The sequence below is a fragment of the Corvus hawaiiensis genome, chromosome 11 (assembly GCF_020740725.1).
Source record: "Corvus hawaiiensis isolate bCorHaw1 chromosome 11, bCorHaw1.pri.cur, whole genome shotgun sequence".
Taxonomy (NCBI): domain Eukaryota; kingdom Metazoa; phylum Chordata; class Aves; order Passeriformes; family Corvidae; genus Corvus; species Corvus hawaiiensis.
Window position 1 is genome coordinate 9,495,557 of NC_063223.1, and position 18,541 is coordinate 9,514,097.

An 18,541-nucleotide genomic window follows, 5' to 3' on the forward strand; every position below is an offset into this window, starting at 1 on the left:
CCTGGGGTCATCGGCTTCTGTGCTCTCAGGCGTGGGATGATGCTGGATGCTGAGGCCGGGGAGCGCTGCCAGAGGGTCGGGGTGTTGGGGTTGCAACCTGGGATTGACAAAAGAAAAAGAGGCAGAGGGAAGGCTCATGCGTGCTGGCTGGAAGGGAGAGCCGAGAAATGCCTCTGTAGGGTTAATTTATTGCTTCGTGCTGCCCTGTGTTTGGCTGGGACCTATGCAAATACTGAGCAGGTTTTGGGTAGGGAGGATTTGGGTCTCTTCCAGGAGACAGAGCCCTGCCGCGCTGCTCCAGCCTGAGCCCCGTGCCTGGAGGAATTAGGGAGCAGTGGTAATTCCCTCTTTCCTGCCCCATTACCCTTGCTCCAGCTGACATCCCTATCCTTTCACTGAGCCCCCGGTCTTTGCTCTTTCATCAAGCCAGGAGTAGTGCTGACATCAAGTCTTCCATGGGAGATGATGCTTTTCTGAGTGACCAGGATCAGTCCCCATCAAAAACAGCTCCTGAGGCTGGAGCTGGGGATACAGCTGCTGCTTCAGTGGTTCAGGGAGTGACTCCATCTCTCCTGCAGTGTGGGCAGTGGGTGCCCTCAAGACTGGTGGGTCGTAGGAGGACGAGGGGACTCAGAGCAGGAGGAGCCCTCCTGTGCACTGCCAGGAGGCTGCTATGTCAGCCTTCAAGCGCACAGAAGGTTTTGGCAGAGACAGTTCAGACCAGACACCACAATTATTCTTTTCATTCTGATTTTTTTTCTATTTTTAGCCCCTGCATGCGTTATCTCAGCCTGACAGAAACAGGGCACACAAGTTTAGCTTCATTTTCCCCAATCTCAGCAGTGCTGGGAAGTTGGGTTTATAATACTATGTAACCCAGCCACGAGTGTAGGAGGCCAGGGGGGGCTGTGCCCTTTCCCAGCTGCTTCCCAGTACACAGGGAGGTGTGATGGGAAGCAGCAGGAGGCAAAGCTGATCTGGTCACACAGTGATACCTGATGGAAACATCCCAGCCAGAAAAGGAAATGTAGGAATGGCTGAGGGGGCTCCAGCAGACTCCTTGCAATGAACTTTAGGTTTTACAGAGCCTATTAATTTCTTCAGCTAATAAATTTAAAGGCAGCAAAGTAGATCACCAAAGAGCATGTAGTGGCAGTCCTTACCTAGTGGTGTAATCAGCCCTGAAAAGAAATAGCTCGTGCTCCATCCTTTCATAGAATCTTAGAATCATTAAGTTGGAAAAGACCTCCAAGATCATCAAGTCCAACTTTCAACTGAATTTTGCCCTCTCTCCCTTATTTTTGCAACTTCCCGAACCAGTTTGGTGAGGCGCCTGTCTCCACCCTTCCAAGCCCTTGATGGGATATGAATACTGATGTTCTTCTGAAGTTTTCCAGGACTCCCCATTGCACTGGGGAAATTTTGAACATATTATGGAGATTTTTTTTTCTCCAAGGGAGCTTTACTGGGGGGATGGACTGGAGGTTTCCTCACCCTCATAAGTACTCTTAAGTAACCATGAACAGGAAAATGCAGGAGCTGCCCGATGTGAGCTTGTCCCTTTGGCTGACTCCAAGCATTTCTTCCAAGCATTTCTTATTTTGTTCTGGTTTACACAGTGAACAAAAGGAGTAGCACCTCCTCCCCAGCCATGGGCCCTCTCCCTGAGGAGGCACAGGTTGCATTGGTATTCTCTGAGCAGGGAGCAGCAATGAACCCTAATTGACATGGATGGCAGGATGTACATACCATCCCAGTGCTGTCTTGTTCTTGATTTCTTATCTTTAAAGGGAATCTGTCAAGAGGGTTTGGGGTTTTTTAATTGTTCCTTTTTGTTGTTGTTGTTTAGAAAAAAAGTGTTGGTCTTGACAATGAGAAGGAATATGAAACTTACTGGAAACCATTTATTGCTCTGTTGGTGTATCTCCATTAATCACCTGTTCTCAGTGCCCTCACCAGGGAGAAGGAAGTCAATAGAAAGCCTCACTAATGTCAAAATAGAACTCAGACCGGAGTCACAAACTAAAAAGGAAAACTGGGAGAAAGAAGGGGTTTTTTATTTAATATGAGCCTCTGTGGAAGGACAATGCACAGCTCTGGAAGCTGCCATGCAACTCCTCAATCTTTGACATTTGCCTTTTGGGGGTAAATTGTGCCATCCTTGCCTGATTTGAATTACAGAGTTACCCAAGGCATGTTTTAAGTGTTCATGGCACAGGGGGTACATTTAATCTCTGTGTCAGATTGTTATTTTTTAAAAAAAGAAGAAAACAATTAATGCTTTTGCAAAGCAATGCCTTTGGGGTTATTTTAATTGTTGTTATTGTTCTTCTAAAACAGTTTCAGAAGCACTTGAAATGGTCCTTAATTTGAACTGCCAGGAAAAAAGTTCAAAATTTGGGAAATGAGGCAAAAGAGACAAATACTTTCAAATGCCTGATCTGTTTTTCAGATTTTGCTATCAATAGCTGTTATAGCCTGGCCCCACTGTTTTGTGTGAGATTTAAGTCAGTCTTGAACATGAGATTTCATGCAAAATCTGTCACTGCATCAAAAGGAAAAATAGCCTGGCTAAACTATCTGCTTTCTACATGAATAATGTTTTATAACCTTGGGGTGGCTGATTGGAATCTCTGCAGTGTTTCTCTTTGACTTAGTTTATGATGGTCTCACTGTCTTTGAGCCACATTTAATATTTCAGTGGGATTATTTTAATTGTCAGTTACCCCTAAAAATACAAGTAATCAAACTTTCAATTTCTGACAATGACAAAATGCACAGAGCTGGCTCATGTTTATTTGGCCACACAACTGTTACTTGCAGACAAACCCAAATCAGGCTGGCCTGTGCTTGGGAGTGTCAGTCTCTCATCAGCAAGTGATGACTTCAAACAAGGATGGGCTTTTGATGTGATAGCTCTTCACTGCCAATGTCAGAAGATGCCTTGATGGCATAGAGATGGCTCATGCTCTTAAAGTGAAGCATGAGCCAATGTATTTTGTAAATTTAGTCTGAAATATACATTAAGGAGGGGAGGCAAAATCAGGCTTGGTCCTTCCCACTACTTTCAAGGTGCCTCCTTTGGCTGTGAGGGACCATGGAACAATTTACCCTGTATTGCTGACCTCTTTCTGGGCTGGAAAATGCCAAACCAGAGAGGAGGGAAGCTTTGAGCATCCTGTGACCCCACTCCCACTGTGCTGGAGAGTCCCTCATTAGGGAGGAGCAGGAAGGTCAGGGTTCAGGCTGCCCCAAAAGTGCCTGGAGAGCTATCAGGGAAGCTCCATGATGATGGAGCTCTAGTGGAGCCATATTCACACACAATTACCCCCTTTCAGTTTTTACTTATGTAATAGGGAGATAATCAGAGATGAGCAAATGTAGCTCACTTTGTTTGCTTTCTGGGGAAATCACACTCCAGCAAATTCCTCCAGCCCCTGTAGGATCGCCATGTTTCAGCACAGACCTAGAAAGGAGCTTCCACTCCAAGGACTCAAAGCAAGAGAGTAAATAAGGTTGAAAGCACACAAAGCCCCTGGGGTCTTCTGGCAGACTGCAGATTTTGCAATGTTGACTGTTGCCTAAGAGCTCCTAAGTTATTCCTTTGGAATAAATGCTGCTTTGTGGAGCTGCCTCTCCTTCCCCATCCCTTTCCACTTTGTCCCAGTTCTAAATATTTACACCCAACATGATGTTGTGCTCACTGCTGCTCTCCAGGTTTGCTGCTGCTGCCACAGACTGATCTGATTTTTCAGTATTCTCAAATAATTTACAATCCTGATTCTGACAGCTAATTACAGAAACAGGGCCATGACAGTGCCTCTATCTTGCAATTAGCTGAACCCACTAAGATCTTGCTAATTGTGGGCCAGCCAGGAGAACAGGAGCTGCCTCAGGGAGGCTGGAAATGATGTTTGGAGGGTGGGACTCTAAAATTGGCACAGTGTTACAAGCCTAGGTGACTTCAAATGGTGTTTCTGTACAGATAGGGATAGTCTGGTTGGATGTTTTATCCCTTTCTTTAAGGGGAAGACATTTCCTACATGTTCTATAAAATTATTATTTTCATGCATTTTTCTCCTTGTTAATCCAATTAGTTGAAAATGTTAGAAGTCCATTACAGGCAATAGCTTAAAGAAAATAGGGTTTTACTAGACACCTGCTCTATGCTGATTTATTTTGTTTTATATGTGTTTTTTCTAAGATGCTTTCCAAGGACAGTATCACTCCCAGGAACACAGCCTCACAGTCAGGCTGGTTTTTCCAAGACAAGCAGAGAAAGAACTGAGTCCTTAAAGTCTCTAAAAGGCCCTGGGGAGCAGTTGTACTTGGCTGGCACGGGTTGCTCTTAATATCAGGCAGGGCAGTGTTTAAAAGAGAATAAACCTTCAGGGCTGTCTCCACTGCAGAGACAAAGTTGTGTTCAAGGCCAGGCTGGGTGAAGCTCTGAGCAACCTGGCCTAGTGGGAGGTGTCCCTGCCCATGGCAGGCAGTTGGAATTAGATGATCTCTGAGGTCTTTTTCAACCCAAACTATTCTGTTATGATTCTATGATTCTATGTGCCCCCACACCAGGGCAGAGAGGTGGGGAAGGGGCTCCCCCCACACCAGCCATAGCCAGAGGTGCAGCAGTGTGATTTTTGCAAGGGGGATGGCTGAGTAGTTGTTCTCCAAACAGTCATATTTACTAGGGGCTGAAATAATGGGGGTTGGCCCCTTTCTTCTCCCCTTGCCCTATCTCCTGACCCAGCATGCCCAATGCTGCATCTCTTGATCCCATCACAGCTGGACTCCACATCTGCCCCATCCTAGTACGTACTACCTTGGTTTCTCCTCTCTCCTGTGGATTTGGGTTAGTACCTCTAGAGGTCAGGAGCAGTTTGTCAAAGGCAGCAGCATCTGGCACAGCAGGGTCCTAGTCAAAAATTTTCTCCCAGGTGGTGCCAGTGACAGCTTACAGGGGTTGCTGGGAGGAGGACTCATTCTGGATGCAGATTCATTCACTGGAGTCCCTCAGGGGTTGCATGAGCCATTGTTTCTTACGCACAGTGCACGAAGACGTGCGGGGAGGCGTCCCGGTTCCGCAGGGTGTTCTGCGTGGATGAAAACAAGCAGCTGCAGAACAGTGGCTACTGCGACGCCAGCAGGCGCCCCCCCGAGATGGAGAGCTGCAGGCTGCCCCCCTGCGAGTACATCTGGATCACGGGAGAGTGGTCGGAGGTGAGTCCCCATCCCCATCCTTGCACCAATGCCATGCTCTCCTCCTCTCGGCACTGCCCTTGCTGAGGTATCGCGACCCAGATCAACAGAGGCAGGGCAGCGCTGTGGGCTTTAATTATTATTTTTTGGTTTATTTTTGTATGCAGTCTCCCTGTTGGATAGAAAGGAGCAGCACTGTGGGAGACAACCAGGATATTGAAGACTAAAAGCAGTGTGCTCAGAGTCCTAGCTAATATTATCTGGAGGCAATTTTCTTTCAAAGCACAGTGCATTCAGCAGGCACCCTCTTTGGTTTTCTGCTGGTTTATTTCATTTATTTATTTATTTGGTTTTAGTCCCATCCACTCCTGGGGGGCTTTGGGGCCCTGTGAATTGCATAAGGGTCCAGGTGAGCATCATGGGGGAAAGGCAAGCCTGGATGTGACCACAGGGGAACATCCTTCCTCAGTGGTGTCTTTGCAGGGGCAAGGACCCAGAGTGAGGGAATGCGAGACATTCACCCTCACAGCTGAGAGGGCAGGACATTCACCCTCACACAGAGAGGGCTTGGCAAGGAAAAGAGATGAGTTTTCCTTGTGGCAGGTGCCACATGCAGGAGGACCCAGGCTAATCTCAGCCTATGTCCTTCTGCAGCCAGTGAAGGTTACTTTTCAGTTGGAGAAACAGCAGAGGGAAATGACGAGGCAGCTGCGGACACAGCACTGATTAAAAAGAAAGAACAAGAAAGGGAAAAAAGAAAACATGCCGGAGCTGAGGGGGAGGAGAGACAAGCCACCTGAGACAGTGCAAGGAGGGAGAAACATGGAGACATGGGAGTATCTCAGAGCAGCTTGGTCTCCTGGGTGGTTTCTTAAGAGAAATATTGAGGTGCCTGTCAGGCTGGCTGCTCCCAGGTGGTCTCCCAGGCACCGTCTACCCACACCCAATGCCTGGGAGACCACCTGGGAGCACTCAGGCCCATGAAGACAGAGGTGGAGAGGGCTTACAGAGCCAGAGCTTGTCTCTCCCCAGGTCCCACTTAGCCCTTTGATGAGGAGGGCAGAAGTGCTGTTTATCCTCTAATTACAATGAAAAATTTCTCATTCTTCCAGTTGCTGGCAAGTACCTGCAATTCTGGGTCAACCTTGACCATTTTCTATCTCTGTGTATCCCATGGGAAAGAACACCACCAAACCAAAACAACTAAATAATAGAGGCATTTCCGAGTTCCCAAGGATCTTCTGCTCCTTTCTTTGTACTTGGGAAGAAATAATAGGTGCCCAGGAGCCAGCCTAGAGTAGGGAGTCCTGGAGCAGCTGTAGATACAGCCCAGAGAGGAACTGGGTGCTCAAAGATAGTGCCAGGTACCAGCCCACTTGTAGTAGCCACTTACAATATTCATGACTGGCTTAAACAGATACCCGTGATCCCTTGAAGCAGTTTCCTGTGTTAAAAGCTGACAGGCCTGGTTTCCTCCCCTCCCATTTTGGGCAGCCTTCCTGAAGTAGGTGGTGCTCACCGGTATTTCCTCTGCCCACAGTGCTCCGTCACGTGCGGGAAGGGATACAGGCAGCGCCTCGTGTCCTGCAGTGAGATTTACACCGGGAAGGACCACTATGAGTACGGGTACCAGAACATGGTCAACTGTCCTGGCACACAGCCCCCCAACATCCAGCCTTGCTACCTCAGGGAGTGCCCCATCTCGGCCTCCTGGCGCGTCGGCAACTGGGGAAGCGTAAGTTTGGCAAAATTCTTTTTTAGCCAAAAAGGCTGGAACAACCTGGGATTTTTTTAGACACAGACTGAAGGTTTGGCAGGGGAATGTTTTAGAGCTGCTTAAATTAATGCATGGGATACTCTGGTGCAGCAGCAGCCCTGGTGTGTGTAGGGCTCCATACTTCACACTGAACCCCTTTGTATGGGGGAGTCCCAGCAGCTACAAGTAGAGTCATTCATGAAAATTGGGATGTAGCCAGCATTTGTGGCCGTGTTGGTGGCCATGCTGAATGCTTAGTCAGAGAGTGGGGTCATTGCAGAAAACAAGGGTTTGAAAGCCTTGTGCTAGAAGGATTGATGGGTCATTGGCAACTGCAGTTGATCCCACTTGGCCACATGTACGAGAAAGACTTGGGAGCCACCATTAGGCTGAAACACTGGTTATTTGAGCCTTAAAAGGACTTTTTTCTTCTTTTTTCCTTCCCCTCCTTCTTACAAATGCTGGGACAGGTCAGGGGAAAGAGCTTGGCCTTACTCCTAAAGTTATTTGTGTTGAGCCTCTTCTGGGGCCTGAACTACAAGATCCAATTTTAGTTAAGGTGATAACGTTTCACTTCTTAGGGCTTCTGACATTCTTTGAAATGTGATGTTTCTCCCATAAACTTGATTTATTAACCCAGCTCAGGCTTTTGTAGGAATTTGTCAAACCTTTATGAGGCAATGAGTGTCAAGCCAAGTAAAACATAGTGGAAGTTGTCACAGTAGCTGGCAAAGCCATTTGAAACCTAAGTTCCTCCTGCCCCATAGGAAGCTTCAGATCCTCCGTGTGAGTCAGCACAGAGGAGTTGCAGCAAAGAGCTCAGCCTCAATTAATTGGTATTTTCCCTCAGAATTTCAGTGCAAAATACCCAACTCATTAATCCAACTTCACTGCAAAGAGCAGTTATTTCAGAAAGACCTTTCTCCTCACTTTGGGCTGCTGAATGTCCCAGTGACTACCAAGTACCATGACCCTTGTCAGCTCTGATTTTGAAAGGGATTTGATGTAAAATGCCATCACCTTTGATGGACAGAGAGAGTCCTACTCAGTGCTTTAGGTAAGTTTCATGGAACTGGACTTGATAAAGAGTAAATGCCCAAGCTGTGAATACCATGAGCCATTGAAGACCATCTTCTTCATGGTGTGTTCCTTTAGACTAATCATTCTAAATGGATAAGCAACTTCATTTTCTTTATAGCCTAACCTGGTAGCTGTAGAAAGAGCTGATTTTAATTTCTCGAGTATTTGAAAGAACAAGTTGTGGGTGGGGAGCAAGATGCTCCACTTCTCATAGCCCACACTCAGTAACTGGATGGTCTCCTGCATTGTAGCTCCAGTAACTTGTGCAATTTCAGACTTAGGATTGCCCTTGATCTAGGTGGTTTGAGGTTGACCTTCAAAGTACACAGATTTAGCCATTTTTCCAGCAGGTGAGGGGAGAGAAAATTTCGAGGTTCCTTTTTTTTTGGTGCAATTGGCATAGAAAACAACAATCTTCCTAATGTGAAAAATAAACAATTTCACTTGAACACATGGTTCGCTTTAACCAACTACCTCATTCAGCAAAGTGTGCAAACGCTGAGCAAAATATGGTAGTCTTGAAGTAATCAGTGATAATAAGGAAGGGATTAATAACCAAAGGGACTACTACACATTTGATTAAAATTAAGCCTGTGTTTGAACACTTCGCAGGATTGGAGTCTTTGCTGCTTTTTCTTGATACAAGGGAAACCATCTGTCTCTGTTCTTTCTTCTGGAGCCCAGAAACCCTTGAGATAGAATAGGAATCTCTGTCTTGTGTCCCGCAGTGCTCTGTCACCTGTGGAGTTGGGGTCATGCACCGCTCAGTGCAGTGTTTGACCAACGATGACCAGGTCAGCAGCTTGTGCCATGTGGACCTGAAACCCGAAGAGAGGAGAACATGCCACAATGTCCATGACTGTAAGTCTGCAGATTTACACCTTCTTTTGCCGTTCTCATGGCTTCAGCATCTTTTCCCATCAAACTTGTAGAGATCTGCAGTATTTCCAAGCATTGGGAGCCATCCAAGTAAGCGCTAAGGCACTTCAGGGAAACCTCTTAAAAAGAAAAAAGATGGTTTGATGCTTTGGAAGCCTCACAGTGTTCCAAAAGAGATTTTGATGTACAGTTGTTCAAGTATTTCTGTTTTGTTTCAGGTGAATTACCAAGGAGTTGCAAAGACATTAAAAATCTCAAAGGTGTCACTGAAGATAGTGAATATTTCCTGCAAGTCAAAGGAAAGACATTAAAGGTGCATTTCAGCAACAGAATGATAGTTAATGGGTTTTCTAAAGGTTCAAGAGGACCCTTCGTGTGGTCTTCACTTCCACTCTTGGATTTTCTGCCTTTGGTTGTCTTTGTGCTGCCTTTGCACATGACACAATTCTTGCTTCTCTCTTTCAGGTGTATTGCTCTGGGATGCAGACTGATAGCCCAAAGGAATATGTGACCCTTGTAAATGGGGATGCAGAGAATTTTTCGGAGGTGTATGGATACAGGTAAGAAATCCTGTAATCATGAATCTCACAGTGTTTTTGTTTTCCATGGCAATATTTCCCAGTCATGAGTAGAAAAGGTTTTCTTTTGATTTAGATTGCATAACCCAACTGAGTGTCCGTATAACGGGAGCAGACGAGAAGACTGCCAGTGTAGGAAAGATTACACAGCAGCTGGGTTTTCCACCTTCAGCAAAGTAAGGCTGGACCTGAACACTATGCAAATAATAAGTGAGTAAAAACAGGGCCTTGCCATTAAAAAAATGTTTATTTTACACAAATATAGCTGTAACTACAAGCAGGCAGTAGTACTCTAGTGAACAATATTCCTGAGAATTCCTTTTAAAAGCTGCTTTTAGACTTGGTCATCTCTTTGCTGCTTTACACTTGGAGACTGCAACTTAAGTACATCAGAGATCCTCATGTTATTTCTCTGTAAAACAGGAAAATATTAAGGCAATTGCTGGTGTATCTGCTCTGCAGAGTGAGTATTTGCATGCTCCCAGCAGCCCAGTGTATTTTGTGAAGAATTTTATTTTATTTCATTTGGTCCCCTCTTTTCAGAATGGACTCGGACACAAAGCCTAACCAGGGAGGAGCTGCCCCACTCCCCCTCCATTTTACTCTGAGAGGTGTCAGGAGATCCTAGTGCCGGGGGTCTCCACCAGGGTGGGGATGCTGTTCCCAGTGGCCAGGGCAGACGAGTCTCTTGGCAGAGCCAGACCACGGGGAAATAACTTGTGTTGAGAGCTGGGGACATGGATTTGCAGTGGAGAAAGAGTGTAACTATGCAATATGAGTAACACACTGTCTCTTTTGTCATTCCTGTCAGCTGGGAGCCCATCCCACCACCGGAGACCCTGTAGCATCCCATAAGGTTATGGTTTCAGTCCCCCTGACTCCACTGCTATCAGTTTCCAGCAAATGTTTTAAAATAACATATTGTTGGGAGTTCATTCAGTAAATAGCTAAGTGGCTTTTTAGCAAATCAAAATCCTTCCCTGAAAAACGACTCTTTATCTGACAAGTGGTTTTTATCATTTAATTTTCAAGACCTCCCAGTCTATCAATCTGTAAAAAGCTACTAATAATCTGTAAAAGCTCCTAGGTAAAGATCTCAAAGGAACCACCCTCGAGGAATTTGATACCAAATCCCTTTGAATTTAAAAAGGAGCTGGGCACCTACCTCTGTCCGGCAGGAGCTATCTCACATCCCCATCTAAATGAGTCTCAGTTACTTCAGATCCCTCCAGAGCAAAATACTCCAATTCCCTTTGAAAACCTGACCCCTGGGCTGGGGCAGCCAGGAGAGCAGAGATGTTGTTTGCCTTTGTTTAAAAGAGAGATTTAGAAGGTACTGTAGCCTTCTTGAAAGTGGGGGATTTTTTGATAGAGAAATAAACCCCAAGTCAATGGTTCAAGTTTTGTTATTTATACCTTGTTCCTAAATCACCAACGGATTTAAACTGAGCTGTAAATACTGAGTGTAAGTGTCCTGTTAAATTCAGTGCTCATGTGCTGGGAATCACATGTGGGATGAATCAGGAGATTTAATATTAAAAAGTATAGTAGTCTTGACTTCATACATTAACGTAGGAAGCCAGCTTTGGTGAATTTAAACATTAGCAAAGGGCATGTTTACATTTATTTTGTCTCTCTCCCTGCATCTTTCTTTCTGTTATTCACCAACTCTTCTCCACAGCAACTGATTTACAGTTTGCGCGGACACATGATGGACGACCTGTCCCTTATGCCACTGCTGGGGACTGCTACAGTGCTGCCAAATGCCCGCAGGTATTTGACAAGAGCATTTAATAGGAATTGGTGCCATTTGTTATGTTCAGGCCCTCTGTTAATTACTGCTGATCGAAGCAGCCCAATTTCAGTAAGTGGCACATTCTTATCTCAGTGATCTGAAACTTTTCCCTTTGTGAAGATGGAGAAAGTGATGGAGAAAGTTCCCTTTGTGACTGTGAAGAAAATAATTTCCATTTTCCGTGTTATCAGGCCAGTGGCTGGCTAAGAGACATTCCCTAGGGCCTCAGTAAAGGAGAAAAAGAAGAAGAAATAGGCTGGGGGGGAAGAACGGGGTTTTGCTTGCATAGCTGAAGGCAGGGGGATCAGTCCATGACAAGGCTTGGTGGAAATGCTTGGCAGGGAGAGCAGTAGGGAGTAGATGCTTTTTGAAAGTCTGTAGGAGACAAATGACACTGTGTGAGGGATGGCTTGCTGCATGTTCCCAGCACACCTACCTTTTGTGGGGCTGGGGGATAAGTGATCTGTTTGGATAGTCCAAGGTATTGGGTGGGCCGTATTGGCAAAGGGCATTAACAGGGAGTCACAGCAGCAGACAGCAGAGGGCAAACCTCTCCATCTCCTTCCCTCCCTGCTTTCAGAGCTGACACTTTCCTGCACAGCTCAGCGGCTTAGGAATTGACTTCTTACCTCAGGAATGCTCATAAATGTTAATGACCATCCACCTGACCCAGACAGTTTGCTCCTCACAGAAAATCAGCATTCCCAAGGCAGCAAGTGCACGGGGCAAAGCTAACAGCCATCTGGTACTGCACAGCCGTGCTGGGCTGTGGGTCAGCCTGGGGATGTGTCCAAAGGATCCCTCTGTGAGTGCAGAAATGGGCAGGACTGGAGACTGCCATGGGGGTGAAGGGAGGGCTGGAGGGTTGAGCATTGGATGCTGGCATAGTCCTTAATTTTCCATCCATCTTTTGCATTTTGAGAAAGGGTGGAATTAAATGTTTTAAAGAAATAAGCAAATGGAAGAGGAAGAGTTTTTATTTCACTAGCCTGGGGGGGGGGGGGGGTGGCGGGGGAGGAAGCAGTGGAAAATAAGGAAAACAAGGATATGTGTGCCCTCTCCAGTTGAGGAGGGAGCACAGTGGCTGTAGCACAACCCTGAGGTTCCTTCCCACCAGCTGCTGGAGCGCGTCAGGCTCTGCAGTTTGCCATGGAAAAGCCAACAATGCCCTCAGGCGGCAGAGAAGAAGCAGTGCAAAACCGGGGTAAAGCAGTGAAAAGCCGGGAAAAAAGGCAATTCAAAAGCAATCTGAAGCCCCTCCTTCTCTGCAGCCACCAAGGAGAAGAAATTCCTAATGTGAGCCATGCTGTGATTTGTACAATGGGTTAATCATGGTCAGAGCAATAGAAAACAAGGAAAACATTGCTGCCAAGATCCTGTTAGAAAAGTGACACCGTGGTGTGCTGGGAGTCTGGAGCACGGCATTTTGGGATAACCAAATGTTTGTTTTTTAGGGTCGCTTCAGCATAGACCTGTACGGGACAGGCCTGTCCCTAAGGGGAACAGCCAAGTGGCTCTCACAAGGGAATTATGCAGTGTCAGAAATTCAGAAATCCCCAGTAAGTTGTAACTTTAATTATGGCTATACCTGCTCATCAGAAGTTTTTAATCGCCACATTGTCATTCATGGCAACATCTTCCAATAGAGACTAACAAAAAAATGAACATCTGACATTAAAGTGTTGCATGTAATTGTAGTGGGGCGAGGCCCTGGTGGGTTTGACTTGATCAGAGTTGTTGCAATTAATTAGTGAGCCTGATTAACTGTGAAGCTGAGAGCACTGAGTGCTGTGGGGCAGATATATCCTTAATTAGTTGCCTGAGATGTCCAGCATGAAGTGTGCATCACAGAGAAGGGCAGCAGGACAGAGTCAGGACTGCAGAGCGGGGTTGGACCTGCAGATAGGGTCTGGTGCCAGGCAGACCCCTGAGTAGGAATTGTTCCCAAAACATCGTGAAAAAGTGTGGAGGATGTGGACCTTCCTGCTGGTCTGGTCTGGCTTTATCTCCTTGGGAGAGTCTCAAGTCACCGGAGTGCTGCAGGGGCACCATCCCTTGTCACTGCCTGTGGCTCTGCTGGCTGGAGCCTCAGGGTAAGCCAGGCAGCCCTTCACAATCACTCACAGCCAAATTTGTACTTGTACTGCTTGATTTGCTTGCCTGTTAACACCTCCTGCAGTCACTGTGTGCCTTCACTCTGTTGCTCCTGTGTCATATTATGAAATTGTAGAAACCCAGAATTGCTTTTTTGGCTGTTACTTCATGTGAGTCATCCCAATTGCCGGTTAAAACTCTCCAAAGAAGGTCACCATAATCATTTAATAAACAGCAATTTGCAAAACATCCTCTCCTGTACTGCTTTCAGTCTCCCTGGCTCTGGGGAGCCTGAGTCTCCTCTGTGCTGGTGCTCTTAGAGGAGAATTGATGCTACTGGTCTGACCATGCTACAGGTGGAAGAGGACCAGCACAGGCCCTGTCTGTCAGTTCCAGCAGGTGCTTTTCTATTCTTCCCTTCTGAAAGGAGAGAAGTCAACTTTGGGGTTGCAGAGAACATCATGGCTGGCAGAATTAAAACAAACTTTAAGGAGCAGGGCTGCTCAAAAATTCTCCATCACCTGGTGGCATCTGTCAAGTGCTGTTCCAAGGGTGTAACTGCCTGCAGGAGCAGAAGAATGGTGTAGCAAGAAGAGATGATAGCAGCCTGCTGCAGTCACAGATCAGTAATGTCAAGGGCAGGGTGGAGCTCATTTAAAAATAAATGCTTTGTGCAAGCTTGTTGTGTGCTTAAGTCCAGTTTTCTGGTAATAGAGGGTTGAATTGCCCTCAAGGACTATCTGTCCATTGTAATGACCAACAGGAGAAAGGCTCTGCAGAGTGAGATAAGGAAGGCCAGATGGATGCATTGATCTCCTGACTCAAGTCCAGAGTTGCAGCCCGCTTGCTGGGCTCACCTGGAGACCAGGTCAACCTCAGGACCACTCTATATTTTCCCCTTCTGGCTGTGGGATGGGGAAGAGGGTTGGCACCTCAGCAAGTGACATCACCTCACCCCATCACTTTCCCTCCTCTCTTGTCTCTGGAGCCACTCCAGGACTTTCCCTTCCAGGTGGATGTTTCCTGGTATTGCCTGCAAATACGCTTCCCATGCCCCTCCCATGCTCAGGCAGAGCTGAGGAGTTGTTACTGTCCCAGAGTGGTTTTGCTCTCACTTGAGCCAAGTTTTCTACTCATTACTGTTATTCACTGTGGAGAAAGCAGATATCCTTGAGATATCCTCCAAATGGCCTTCTCTGTGGGCAGCTTTCAATTTAATAAATCAAAACTACCCTTCCCTATTTGTGTCCACAATCTGACCTGGTAGCACTAAAGAGAATTACATTTGTGTGTATTTGAATACAGTGGTGATTTTGTAGATTGATTTAGGCGTCATTTGTTTTCTTTCCAAGCCATTTTCTATTAAAAACCCTGGCTCAAGTAACCCAGATCTGGCCCTTCTGCAGCATGGAATTCCTGAGCTCTTACTGAGCTGTTATTTTTGATTTTGCCTGCAGGATGGTACCAAAGTAGTAGGAAGATGTGGTGGTTACTGTGGGAAGTGCACTCCATCATCTGGAACAGGCCTCGACATTCAGGTGTTATAGCAATGGTGAGTTCCCAGCTGCTTCTGCATGAAGGAAAATCTTCCCCAAAATGCCCTGAAGGAGCAGATCAGGCCATCCTTGCAAAAACACATTGAGTGCATTGGTGACAGCCACCCACCCCACAGAGCATCCTGGTGGGATCCCCTGCTCCCCCAGTAACCCTTCTGGTTACCACACTGTCGCCTGGAAACACCTTCCCACCTTGCAGGCACCCACATTTGCCCTGCTCTTGTGCCAGTTTCTCTAGTGACATATTCCAGAGGCCAGGATGACTCTAATGTGCACCTTTTCTGTCTTTTTCAGGTTGTCTGGGAGCAGCCAGTGGAGATGAGAGATGGATGAAGGATAGTGATGCAATACCTCTGCCTTCCACTTTTATATCTGTGTATATGTGTATATAGATCACATATTCCTAATGTACAGTTTAATATTTATGTTTGGGATTATTTATTTTGATTTAATATTTTTGTATGTAAAATCATTATATTAAGGCTGCTTTTACTATTTTTATTTTTTATTGTTAAATCCTGCAGTCGTAAACCACTGCATTTTGCGTACTCTACATTATATGTAGCATTATGACAAGTGATACTTTATTGTCACTGTATTCAGTTGTTTACTTTCAATCAGTAATTTTCCTTCCGTTATGGGCTGCTTTGGCCCTCCACGGTGCTACACAATCTGCATAGGGGTATTTTTGGCATTTCAATCTGTCTTTATGCAAGGAAAATAGACAAGATGTGCTTAAAATTTTATTTTTAGGGATTAGGCTGACAGCACTCAAGGAAAACATGACAATGAATACAGTGCTAGTTGCATTAGCAATCTTTATATTTTAGGTATGTTTTGAATTTCACATGACCTCTGTAGCCAGTGCTAAAAGTACTGGTTTGGTGCTAACATGATATTTATTAATGCTCTGTAGTTTTAGTTAATCCAGTGCCTTTATCATTGAAGAAGGGAATAAAGCAGAAAAATTGTCAGGGAATTCAAATCAGTCAAGATCTACCCCAGGTTTAGGATAATTCCTGTAGATGGATCTTCAGCTTAAGCCCCTTTTTCTTAGGGTTCTGAAGTGAACTCACTTTTTTTAAAAATGTATCTTTGTCTCCTAATTGCATGTGCCACTGTGCTTCCTGACTCCATCTGGAAGCAGGGTATTAACTCATCCCAGACAGGCTGATCAGGCCATATGTTTCCCTGGGCTGTGTGCTCAGAAGAGATGTAGTTTCTTACAGACTTTGTTACAAAATCCTAGTGTGCAGCTGAAAGCATCCCTGTGGTGTTCCCACCCCATGGGGCTGGTGAGGACCATGGGGACAGCACGCCCAGGGATGGGGACAGCACACCCAGCCAAGCCACCCCTTCTCTTGGCCAGGGGACTCCACTGCAGGTACTTGCAGCATTTCCCCAGCTTCCTACTCACTCCCCAACCATCTGCAAAGGGAGGCTTTGCTGCCTCCTTTCAACAAGATCACTCTGTACCTACAGATGATTCTGCCCCCCCTTCAAAAGCAAGCTGCTCTACGCCTACTTCTGTGTTGCTTCGGATCTTCCTGATAAGGCATCTGTGCTCCTTGCCTCTCCTCATACCCATGTACAACCAGACATTTACTGTTGGCTTTTTTTAAATCAAGCTGAGGAGCCATCTCCCTTAGGTGTGGTGGCTCCTGCCTGTATATAGCCAGTAGCACGCTGCTCTTTCACCAAGCTTCGTAGCACATTGAAGGGGGGTGATGTGACCGGATTATTGTTGTAGTCTGTGACTATGTCCCTTATCTCTTTCTCCACAACTTTACTTAGTGATAGGAGGATGCTGCCCTTTCACCTTACATGTCAGGGCAGCCAGGGCACAAAGTACAAGGAAAGGAGGCTTTTCAGCACAAAATTGCCACCAGTTTGGAAAACCAGAGAGGCTTATCTGGATAACTCTTTCCATTTTGGATGCAAGCAGTAACCAAATGCAACCTTGGGATCTTGTGTGAGTCTTTCACAGAGCTCCCCAAAGGATGTATAATCAGTCTGTTACAAAACAGTTGGATCAATGGTGATAAATGATCTGTTCCCTGGATTCATAACCCATGTGTGTGCTGCGCTGTGTTCAGCCTTTAGAGTGAAACCTGTCAGCCTGACAATCGGGGATCGATGCATTCCTATCAGCTGGGACACATCTCACAGGCGAGCAGGGCTGTGTTACAGCCCAGCAGCTGACGAGCTGGTGAAGGAAAGGGGAAAAATGGAAAGAGAAAGAGAAAAAAGGAGAAAGAGAAAGGAGTAATAATGGAATAGTGATTTTTCTAATGATAATTGCTTTTGTGTAACTATAGTAGGGGAAAAGGGAAAATTGCACTATGAACTTTAGAAAGAAACAGTGCTTAGAAAGTACAGGCATATTATATTTTCTCTAATGAAGTGAATGGCTATTTATAAAAAGAAATACTATTTTGACCTGTACGCATTCACTTCTACCGTATAGTTTCAGAGCAGCTATTAACAGAGCTAGAAAAACCTAAAAAATATGAAATAAACTACAAGGGAAAAAAATGACAGAGCACGGATCCTGTGGTTCCTTAATGATCATCATTAAGTAGAGCAGATTTTGAGGACCAGAGACAATAGACATTCCTTGTTCAGGAAACAACGCTGGGTTTTGTATATCAATGCCATTATTTTTCTACAAACTGGGGTCTTTTTTTGCAAGGACTTTCCTGTACAATGTTTCTTTTCTTTCTGCTTATACCCAAAAGGAAATGAAAAGACCTGTAAGACATGTCTTTATGGTCTTGCTGCATTCGCCATCGTATTTCAATACGTGTGTGCTACTATAGAGGCAAAATACTTTGTACACTAGGGAATAATACATTGAATGGTAAACAGTCTTTTCTGTGCTGGTGTTTATTTCCAAGGTTTGGGTTCCTTGTTTGATTGTCCCATGCCAAAGGAATCAGGGATGGGAAGAACGTTGCTTATATGGAGCCCTGCCCCAAATCGATGTTGGAGTCTGTGGACCAGGGACCACCTTGGAGAATGGCTATGACCATCCACTCATGTCCTGCTGGTTGGAGAGACTGATGCTCCCAAATTTCTGTCCAGAGAGGACTGCCCCAAGGTGCAAAATATACACAAGCACATCTCAGAGGTGCCCCATGCGTTGTTCAGATATGTCTGGTGACTGGGTGGTGCTGCCTTCAAAGACCAGGGACATCCTTTGCCATAGGATATAAGGGAGATAAACAGTTCATTTTGCAAATGTTTTTGAAGGGTGAGCTGGGATAATGGGCCTGGTCCATACCACTTATGGAAAGTGCTATGGAAAGAAATGTGGAAAAAAAAAATCAACTTTTCTAAATTGGAGAAAATAATATCAAATATATGAGAAAATTCAGGCAGGAGAAATTTGGTTTAAAAGGAAGCAAATGTAGGGACCACCTCCCAGGATGTCAATCAAGTGTTGAAGTGCAACCAGTCTTACAACACCACTGCCCCAGATACTGCAGGTGAGAGTGAAGAAGTTGCAATTTCTGTCCTCCCTTGTATGTTCCTCATGCTTTGTCTCAGAAAATGCTGCCGATCTCTTAGTGCTGGCAGCTCCAGCCTTTTCCAGCTTCTATGT

General features: G+C 45.6%; 1 protein-coding gene across 10 annotated transcripts in view; it reads left to right on the forward strand.

The window, feature by feature from the left end:
• ADAMTS9 (ADAM metallopeptidase with thrombospondin type 1 motif 9) overlaps nt 1-17,807 on the forward strand; it is an 81,851-nt gene extending 64,044 nt beyond the window's left edge. For 2 of the 10 annotated variants that reach the window (XM_048316168.1, XM_048316169.1), the window contains exons 31-41: nt 5,050-5,220; nt 6,740-6,934; nt 8,764-8,896; nt 9,133-9,227; nt 9,380-9,474; nt 9,569-9,702; nt 11,174-11,265; nt 11,979-12,092; nt 12,742-12,846; nt 14,839-14,933; nt 15,232-17,807. In XM_048316168.1, the coding sequence (XP_048172125.1) occupies nt 5,050-5,220; nt 6,740-6,934; nt 8,764-8,896; nt 9,133-9,227; nt 9,380-9,474; nt 9,569-9,702; nt 11,174-11,265; nt 11,979-12,092; nt 12,742-12,846; nt 14,839-14,928 (1,224 nt within the window). In that variant the 3' untranslated portion in view covers nt 14,929-14,933; nt 15,232-17,807. Of the gene's footprint in view, nt 1-5,049; nt 5,221-6,739; nt 6,935-8,763; nt 8,897-9,132; nt 9,228-9,379; nt 9,475-9,568; nt 9,703-11,173; nt 11,266-11,978; nt 12,584-12,741; nt 12,847-14,838; nt 14,934-15,231 lie in introns of those variants that run through there. The other 8 variants (XM_048316170.1, XM_048316171.1, XR_007206193.1 and 5 more) reach the window with 7 other exon arrangements.
• The last annotated feature ends 734 nt before the right edge of the window (nt 17,808-18,541 follow it).